Here is a 9,966-nt window from a genome sequence, read left to right on the forward strand (position 1 = left end):
GGAACATGTCTGGGGTTTCTTTCAGGTTCCAGGACAGTGCCCTGCGCCCAGGGCTGCCAATCAATGTTTGGTCCTGGTGGACAGAGCTCAGGGAGGGTGGAAGGGAAACAGCACTGAAACAGGATACAGAGGCAGGGGGTGGGGGGAGGCACCTAAAATTACCACTTTAGAAAATAAAACAATGTTTGTGCACAGAATAACACAATTTCTTATTTGCACATCCCACCTCTGACATTAATCAGCGCCTTTACCTTTGTGCAGGATGTCATCTTTTCCAACCCTAGTAGTTTACAGATTTTGTGCTTTGAAGTGGAGGCGAGGGTAGGGGTGAGGGGAACCATCCCTGCCCTAAAAGGAATGAGGAAATGAGAACTGAGCAGTGTCTGGCTGGCTCGGTCTGTGTGACAGCCCGTGATGTTCCTTCCGGTCCCAGCAATATTGTGAATTTCCACCTGCCCGCCCCTGCAGTTTATAACGCACAGCACATGAAGTTAGAGCAGGTCAGTCCCTCTGCCAGTGGGTTAGCCAGAGCGGAGTGACATGCCGTGTCTCTCCTTTCCCACAGCGCACCCGAGATAAAAGCACTCTGGCCAGAGACCCTCCGAGGGTAAGTACATAGATTAACAGGACGAGAAAACGAGCTGCCTCCCAGGTCACAGCTCCCTGAAATGACGTGCAACAGACAACGGCGATGCGGAGGGTACGCCCGTGTTTAAAAAGCTCCAAACATGGAATGCTTGGCTTCAATGTGAAGGTGGCACTTTTAGGGAGTAGGAATTCTTTAAATGTTATCTTTGGTTCGTGCTTACTATACATAGCATCCTGGATATACATTTTATACTTTTTGAGTTGGATGAAAAAAATTAATACGGAGCAATTAATATAGTACTTGAGAGCACTCCAGAAAAAAGGGTAGTTGTTATTGGAATTAATATTCAGCCGATCTCTTGTTGAGGATATAATAATAAATAGCAAAGTTCGGGATGGTAAGGACATCTGGTTTAAGGTTTTAGAAATAAGTGCAATCAAATACTGTTCTTAGTGGCATCTGACATTTGGTAACAGGCTGAATGAAAACTTTTCTAACAGTTTCAAACTCCGCTTTGGCAAAGAGGCACTGAAATTGGCCAACTTATTCTTTTCCATGTGATTTATTGTAGACAGAGTCAAGGTCCCCCAGAAGTGAAATCCATCCCTAAAAAGCCAGCCCAGATACCAATGAGGTTGAGAAGCAACTTCGATGCGGTATGTGCCCATTTTACATCTGCTCATTCATATTTTCTAGAGGCAAGAGCCAAAAGACATTTACTTAATTTTATTTTATTTTTTTCTCTTTTAGTCAAAAACACTAAGTGCCAGTAACATGGAGACATTAATTGAATGTCAGTCAGAGGTAAGGAAGTGATTTTTTTAAACTTCTTATTTGTATTACCAGAAGATGAAAAGCTTTCTGTTTTAATTGAATATTATTTAGGCTGTTTGATTATCAGTCAGAAATGAACATGATAAATACAATAAATTAAACATATTAATTGAGATCTCCTATGATACTGATTCTTACTAGAAAAATCAAAACACTCTATTGACCTAATTGTTAAGATGAATAAAATGTTGTGTGTGTGTTTTGTGGAGAAAGACTGAATAGATTTCTTCAGTCATGATTTATACTGATTTATACATGATTTATATTTTTAGGGTGACATCAAGGAACATCCCCTGTTGTTGGCATCATGTGCGAGTGAAGACAGCATTTGCCAGCTAATTGGTGAGTTTTGAAAAATACTGATCTTTTCTGCAAGTGCTAACGACCAGTGCTCTTGGTTTGCAAAACCACAGTATTTTACTCTACTAGGAATTTTTTTTTATAACTGTTCTCCTAAAGACCGCAGAACATTAACCCTTAACTGGCCGGCGTGCTCCAGCTCACTAGAACAGCGAGCACCGTCAGTAGAGAGATCCTCTTACAGGCAAACTCCGCAATGTGAGGGGTTTTTAGTGGGGCTGACAAATCTCCTGGCCATTTGTTTTGATGGTCACAGCATGTGTACATTGAAAAATACACAGTGCCTTTTCTGTGTTCTTCCTTCCCTAATGGAGAATGCATCTAAGAGCTCATGAAGCGATTGTTGTTGATCTCAAATCCCAAAGAACTTACATTTGCTCTTATTTATTTATTTATTTTTACGGTGCATTTCATTGTAACATAAACCCTGAGCCAGTTTTCCTGAAGACTCAGGACAGGGCACTTCACTTTCATCCAGCTTCTACTTGCCAGTACAAAACATGTGGTAACATATGCCAGTCATTTAGAAAATGCAGATTTCATGATTAGGCCAAAAGGAGAAGGAAGGGAACTTTTGAGATACAATAGTCATTGCACACTCTGAATTTTGGAAGAACAGAACACTGATAATGTGTGGCTGATAACTTTCAAATGCCAGGACTAGGTTCCAGCCTTCCTAAAGCAACCCATGGGGCCCCTGTCCAAAATAGCACCCTGAAAGCCAAGGGGACAGCAGAAGTCCTGAGTGGTGTAGCTCCCTCTAGTGACTACATAGTGCTAGTGCGGCTGCCGAGGGTTGATGTGGCCCGCCCAGCCAAGAACCTTCTAAAGGATTTTGGGCAAGTCACTTCCTCTCCTGTTAAGTTTTGTTTTCATTCACCAGCCAAAGTAGCGAATTAAAATAATCTATTTAGTCATAAATGTCCCCTGTAGTTATTAAGGCTAGTACCTTAAGATGGTTGTTTATGACCTGCAAGGTTATGTTTTGCTAATTTCTTGCAACAAATAGTTGAAGAAGATTAAAAACAGGAAAGGTGGGGACGATGAGGAACCTCCGGGTGATATACAAGGGCTGGTTGCCCTGGTAACCATGTGGTTGTTTTTTCAACTGTTTTTCTAGATCAAAAGTCATGCCCTTTGCTTTCTCAGTTTTTCTGAATTATTTCCCCACAGGGCATACTAGAGATGCCAGTATGTGACCGACAGCCATTTTCTTGTGTGGATCCTTGCTTATGAACCCTGTAAGCTGATTTTTCTCTTCCTCATGCTTTCTTGTCTCTAGAAGTTAAGAAGAGAAAGAAAGTTCTGTCTTGGCCCTTCCTCATAAGAAGACTCTCCCCTTCGTCAGATTTCTCTGGGACTTTGGAGCCAGACCTGAAAGTGTCACTATTTGATCAACCCTTGTCAATTATCTGCCATGAGAACGGCGCCCTGCCCAGACCCATTCAGGTGAGTGTGCTTCACTTGTAAACCTGCTTTGGTTTCTGTCATGTGAAAAATCCTTGGATAATATGAGGGTGCTTCTCCTACTAACCTTATTGGGGTTGAGCTTTGGAATTTTCCATTCTTGCAAATGGTGCTCCCGCATCCAAGCACAGTTGGAAGAGAAGATGCCAGTTTATGATCTAGAAATTAGTGTTTGCCAGTGAGCTCAGGGTAAAGGTCTCTTCCTCACTCCTCTGACTTCACAGAGGCAAGAAGGCTGGAAATGTATAGCTTCTGAACATCAACAGGCAGAGACAGAGTACAGAGGATATGATCAGAGAGCCCATGTTTTCAAGGAAGTATTGACAGGTGGGAGGTCTGATGTCATTTTAGACTGAAAAATGAGCGCTTCACAATTTACCTCTTAGAAAAACAGCAGGGTGAAGGGAGACAGTTGGCAGTGGCTGCCCTAGGAGCCAGCTCTGGCCTCAAGACTCTCATTATGACTATCTTAGTATAAAAAAAAAGAATTAGCTTTGGGGGGAAAGGATATTTTACAACAGGTAAACTGAGGGACTATTCATGAACATTGCCGTAATTCTCTTTTCCAACTTGTATAGATTTTCATGTATCTGTACCAGCAAAGTATGGGTCCAAGCCTTGGGTCAGCATTTCCTGATCCCACGTCTGTTCCCACAGGATATTCTCGCTATCCTCTGCCTTAAAGGCCCCTCGACTGAAGGAATATTCAGGAAAGCAGCCAGTGAGAAAGCCCGCAAGGAGCTGAAGGAAGCGCTCAACTGCGGGGGAACCGTGGACCTGGAAGGGCTGCCCGTACACCTGCTGGCCGTGGTCTTCAAGGTGAGCCACCACACCTGGGTCAGAGGGCTCCGCCTCCACAGCCACAGGAAGCAAGGAGCAGGCTCCTCTCCCTACAAGCCACACAGCTGAAACTGGAGTTTCATTGTAGCTGAGCCTCTTAATTCTTCTCATAAGCACACGGGTTTAACAATCCCAGATTTCATTCCTCCAAAACAACACGAGGTGTAAACAGCCACACCCACTTTTCCCCTCCAGGACTTCCTCCGGAGCATCCCCTTGAAGCTACTGTCCTGTGACCTCTTTGAAGAGTGGATGGGTGCCCTGGAGAAGCAGAACGAGGAGGACAGAATTGAGGCTCTCAAGCAGTAAGTCCTCGAAGTCAGGAGGCAGGGCCCAAGGGTCTCCATTTTTTGCCCGTTCATAAAACTGGCCAAGTGCACCGCAACCCATGTTTCCCTGAAATTGTGATTGGGAAATTAGAGTGTAATTGCTCAATCACTCCCAAGATAAAAAGAGGAGGTTCCCTGGATTTTTTAAAAGTAGTTTTAGCCAAATAGAAGAAAGTACTTCTTCAAAACATAGAAAATGACTTTAATACTTACAGAGTTCAAGGGGTGGAGGATCCAAATATATAAAGTGTTCAAAAAGGTATAAGAGAAAATCAAACGTGGAGACTTTAACACAAACTAATCAGCAGAGAGTAGGAATTAGGATTATTCTTAACTACAGTAATTGGTGTCGAGCAAGACACTCAACCATAAACTTCCCGTAAAGGGTAGGAGAGCCATTTGGATGCGACTTTTTGTTCATAAAATTCCACTGTTTGTTCTTATAATTAACAAAAAGGAAAACCATATAAGACATTCCAGTGAGTCACAATGATTACATATATAAATGACAATGTGACCTCTTGGAGACAGCACTTTTGCCACATCCTAAGGAAGCCTATCTATGTATTAGAAATGTCCCCCACAGCTAAACATTTTCAATGCCAACTTTGCAGACATGAAGACATCAGAGTGTTTGCCCCACCACCACCAAAAAAAAAAAAAAACCCTAAGATTATCACAATAATTTTCTACCTAGACATAAAACTCTTTGATAACAACAATTCTTCTGAGAAATGAGAAGGATCTGTATATTGGGGTCACCATTTCATTCTTTTGAAAAAGTGAGACTTCAAAATCCAATGATTGTCATTAGTAGTAATGTTTCTATTTAAGTGCTGCCTGGAACCACATTTATGGAAACATCCAGACAGTCTGACTTATTCTCAGAATGGTATAGAAATGGGTCATCTTGGTTTGGTGCTCACAGTTCAAAAAAAAAAAAAGTCAAGAAAATCAATCTTGTAATGTTCAAAGAGAATTTCTACAAAGTCAAATGCTTACTCAACAAAATGGTTTTGAAAACGTAAAGGCACATCCTGGTGCTTAATGCAGGCTCTGTTTCATAATTTAAGATCCATATAAATAATAAAGGGCAGTGCTACTGGTGTCACGGTTATAGCAACCTTGTGGTTAATCAATCTCATTCCGTGTCAGTTGCTGCTGAAGTATCTGTAAGGGCATTTCACAATATTACTGGGAAAATGCACCTTCCCCATTTTAAAGGAAGTCTGGTTTGGGCAGAAGCTTTGAACAAGCTACAATAAAGCTGGATAGGCCATCAGCCCCCTTAAAAATTACTGTCCCTTCTCTTTATTCCAGGGTTGCAGATCAGCTCCCTCGACCCAACCTCCTGCTGCTCAGGCACCTGGTCTATGTGTTGCACCTGATCAGCAAAAACTCGGAGGTTAACAAGATGGACTCCAGCAACCTGGCTATCTGCATCGGCCCCAACATGCTCACCCTGGAGAATGACCACAACTTGTCATTGGAGGCCCAGAGAGACTTGAACAATAAGGTTGGTTTTGCTTATTTATGAGAAACCCCTGGTTTATGATCTCACCCTCTTTGGCAGAAGCCAAGCAATGAGACACTTCTGGATTTCTCAAAGTGACTCGGGGTCACAGTTCAGGTCTAAAATGCAGAGTGCTATTGTTGTGGCTCTGCTCTCTTAGAGGTGTGGAGGAAACTGAATAAATCTGTGTCCTGTCTTCCTGGAGACAGAGAACATCACACCCCCTGGGTAGGAAGCCCTCTTGTTTCTGTCTGTGCTTTGGGACCAGGACCCAAAGCACTCGGGCAGTCCAACTACCAATTTGGGAAACTATCTGCTTAAACAATACTTTTTGCATTTTCACAGTAATATTATGAAATGTCCACTCAGATACCTTAGTTATTTTAAAGTCAGTTTTTTTAAATTCTTCCATTTAAAAATGCATATCTCAAAACACATATATCTAACTTGAATGTATATTGTTACCAAATTCCAGTATGCTCTAGTCTCATTTGGGCACCTCCCTAGTAGTTGACTCCAGTGTGTCCTCCTTCCTTGCCTCTGTCCTAAAGCAAATGGCCCTAAAGTTTATGATCTGCTTGTTTTTTTACCCCAAAGGTAAAGACATTGGTGGAATTCCTCATCGACAACTGCTTTGAGATATTCGGGGAGAACATTCCAGCTCATTCCAGCATCACTTCTGATGACTCTCTGGAACACACCGACAGTTCAGGTATAGAATGTGCTGTCATTCGATTGTGATCCTGGGGAGAAATTTGTGCCAGTCCATACTAGTGATGTGAAGTCTCCCTGGTATTTAAAGAATTTGCCTTTATAATCACCAATCAGACTGGCCTCGAGTCTGTAGGAAAGTCAGGAAACCTGACAACCTTGCTCCCAAATTTCTTTCTAATATCTCTTCTGTCACTCTTTTAGCCTGAGTCTGAAACTTTTCTCCTTCATATTCTAGATCTCAAATAACTGCTAACTTTACTAAGTAACCTTGAACTATATATCTGGGTAAGAAATTTTAGTCTCTACATAATGAAGTACAAGTCTATTAAAATGGAAATGGATCCTACAAAGGAGCCATTCAAAGGATTGGTTTTAAGATTTAAAATAAAATAAAATAAAAAAATTCGGTGAAGACTGTCCTTCTTCCTTCTTCTCCTTACTCTTTCTCTCTTTCCCTCTCCCTTTTTTCTTCCTCCCTCCCTCATTCATTTCCTCTTTCTTCTTTACTTCTTCCCATCTGAAATAAATTTGGAAACAAAATTTTAATGTGATAAATTTCTTGTCATATCACGCTCCAAAACAGTTCCACCAAATCACCTAGAACCATATTGGGCATGAATAGGGTGGGCTCTAGTAAATATTATTTCTTAAAGAACTTGAACACAAAGCTCAACTCTTCATTAACTTTCCCCAGACATGTCGACCCTGCAGAATGACTCAGCCTACGACAGCTATGATCCTGACTTTGAACCCACCAGTGCCATCCACAATCCCAGAAGGCAGCCCCAGGTTCCCACAGCCATGGCTGCTGGTCTGGACAACAGAAGGCCCCAGGACACCTGTGAGTTATGCCCAGAGCCCATTGTGAGCACAGTAGCCAGACTGAAACGCTCCATCAACCAGGCAGACAGGAGGTTCTCAGAACCCGGCATGCCACCCTCACAAGAGTGCCATGAGAGCCGGATGACAAACCAAAAACTAACCAAAAGTGAGGATGACTTCACCATGCCACAGGCAAGCCCTCATTTGGAAAGCGAGGACACCGAAGACCCATTTCCAGAGGAGGTCTTCCCTGCAGTAGAAGGCAGAGCCAAGAGACCAATGGACCTGATGATCAAGAACTCAACCCAGAGTTTGCCTTTGCTGCAGGGACCAGGACCCAAAGCCTTCTCCAGCAGCTCCCTGGGTGGGTCCTCTGACAATTCACCTACAGCTTCTCCTTCCTGTCCCAAAAAAAATTTCTTCACCAGACACCAGTCTTTCACCGTGAAGACTGAGAAAAGCAAGCCCAGCAGAGAAATTAAAAAGCACTCCCTGTCATTTTCCTTTGCCTCTCACAAAAAAGTGCTGCCCAAGACCCCGAGCTGTGGGACTGGGAAACCCAAAGACTTTACCAGAGACCAAGTCAAGAAGGGCGTGAGAAAAGAAAGTCAGCTTGCTGGAAGGATCGTCCAGGAGGGCAGGCCTGACGTCTACAGCCAAGCAGCTGCAGGCTGTGGCTTGCCACCTGGGGCCCCCTCAGTCAATGACGTGTTCCAGATGGTTGACCAGAGGAGCCCAGGAAGCCCGCCATCTTATGAAGAGGCCATTCAGTGCCAGGCGTCTGGACTCTTAGCCTATGGCAGCCAGACCGTGGGAAGTATGCGGGCGAGAATGCTGAGCCAGGACTCCACGCCGCCACCTCTTCTGCCTTCTTACCATGGAGGAGGCTCCAGGATTGTCTGCCATGAAGAAGCACTTAGTGGACGCAGCCTGTCTTCCATGACTGAGTGTTGGGAACAGGGTGGGACTGTGAGTCCCTCTGGGGAAACTCAAGAGCCTGGGACCACACCCGGGAGGCCTGAGCTTACCAGGCTAAGGACTGTGTCCGAGTTTATGCAGAAGGACAAGCAGGACTATCTCAGGCGACGATGTAGCCAGCCCATCTTTGAGGCTGACTAACTCCAATATGCTAGAGAATCCTACATTTAGGAAGGAAGGCCATCGGCCATGACTAGCTGGTGGCATCTCTGTAAATATGTAACTACAGAAAGAACTGCTTGTAGATTGTCTTCAAAAAAGTCATGAATAAGCTCTTTCAGAAAGTTGTATAGAGCCCTCCACGAGGACAGCGGCATGGTGGCACTTCAGAGAGTTTCTGTGCATACCTGGATTTGTGCAATATGTAGCAAATGTATAAAATGTATTATAGACAGGTGTTAGGTGCAAGGACTGTCTACCCAATGCCTGAATGCATTTATTTGTGTCTTGTGGTACGTTGCTATTCTTTGCCCCCACCCCCACCCCCGGGCATATTTTTGTGGGTTAGTGTTTTAAAATCTTCTTTGCTTTTTTAATGTTGCCTCAAATGTCATGCCAATTTTCACATTTTCCATCAATTCCATCTAGGGAAAAATGTTTAAATCGTCAGTGTATATTTACTCTACTAAGGAGGTTTGTTTATTAACTAACCACAGCAGAAGACAGAAATAGAGTTCAGCGTTCAGAGTTGTCAAAAAACATTAGAAAAAAAGACCATAAAGAAAATTACGAAAATACTTAAATAAGTCCTTTTAATGATCTAATTAAATTAGGATAGATTAGTGGAAACACATTACGTCAATATTAACTCACTTAGAGCACTTTGAGTTTTCTTTGTGGTTCAATGGTGTCATGCAACAGTTTGGAGGTAAATGATTTTATATGCATTGGGGATCATATACAAAACTTCAATGTAATTTCACTACAATAAATTACCTTTCTTATTTGCAAGTGAAAATTTTCTTTCTTTCTTTCTTTTTTTTTTTTAGGTCTGGAGACTGAACCCAGGGGTCCTCTACATCCCCAGTTCTTTTTATGTTTTATTTTGAGGCAGGATCTTACTAAGTTGCTGAGGCTGGCATTGAATTTACAATCCTCCTGCCTCAGCCTCCTGAGTTGATGGGGTTACAGGCATGAGCCACCACAATCCTGGTTCTTACTGACTTGTTACCTCCTCTCCCTTAATGAATAGAATCTACCAAGAAATTTACTCACACCCTGGTTCATTCAGCAAGCACTTACTGACTACCTGACCAACAGGCCAGCCTGGGTACCTGCGCTCAGGAAGACTCAGCCCTGGTGTCTGGGAGTTTGCAAAACCATAAGAAAGTGCCCACTATAAGCCACTTTTTCAATGGGCAGTCATTCAGAGGCCAGAAAAATTTAGTATGCCAATACAGTGTAGTATAATAAATGCAAAATTTTCCATTTCAAGTGTTTTAGGCTTTTCAGTGCTTTTACCTATCTTACCTCATTTTTATTGATGCTCGATTTGCTTAATTGTTACCAAGTATAATGAT

General features: G+C 42.8%; 1 protein-coding gene across 1 annotated transcript; it reads left to right on the plus strand.

Annotated features, from left to right (window-relative positions):
* The first annotated feature begins 474 nt into the window (after positions 1–474).
* Positions 475–9,404, plus strand: Tagap (T cell activation RhoGTPase activating protein). Its single transcript, XM_027939441.2, has 10 exons — positions 475–607; positions 1,161–1,245; positions 1,340–1,393; positions 1,696–1,765; positions 3,066–3,232; positions 3,908–4,069; positions 4,286–4,395; positions 5,740–5,935; positions 6,530–6,644; positions 7,341–9,404. The coding sequence occupies exons 2-10, from the start codon at positions 1,219–1,221 to the stop codon at positions 8,585–8,587; spliced, it is 2,148 nt and encodes a 715-aa protein (XP_027795242.2). The 5' UTR covers positions 475–607; positions 1,161–1,218; the 3' UTR covers positions 8,588–9,404.
* Positions 9,405–9,966: the final 562 nt, after the last annotated feature.

Source organism: Marmota flaviventris, chromosome 6, assembly GCF_047511675.1.
Source record: "Marmota flaviventris isolate mMarFla1 chromosome 6, mMarFla1.hap1, whole genome shotgun sequence".
In the NCBI taxonomy this organism is placed as follows: domain Eukaryota; kingdom Metazoa; phylum Chordata; class Mammalia; order Rodentia; family Sciuridae; genus Marmota; species Marmota flaviventris.

Excerpts from the sequence above, each read along its gene's own strand:
- Tagap (XM_027939441.2), top strand. The coding sequence starts at position 1,219 with ATGAGGTTGAGAAGCAACTTCGATGCG. Across the intron at positions 1,246-1,339 it reads TGAGAAGCAACTTCGATGCG|TCAAAAACACTAAGTGCCAG; the intron begins GTATGTGCCCAT and ends TTTCTCTTTTAG. Across the intron at positions 1,394-1,695 it reads TAATTGAATGTCAGTCAGAG|GGTGACATCAAGGAACATCC; the intron begins GTAAGGAAGTGA and ends TTATATTTTTAG.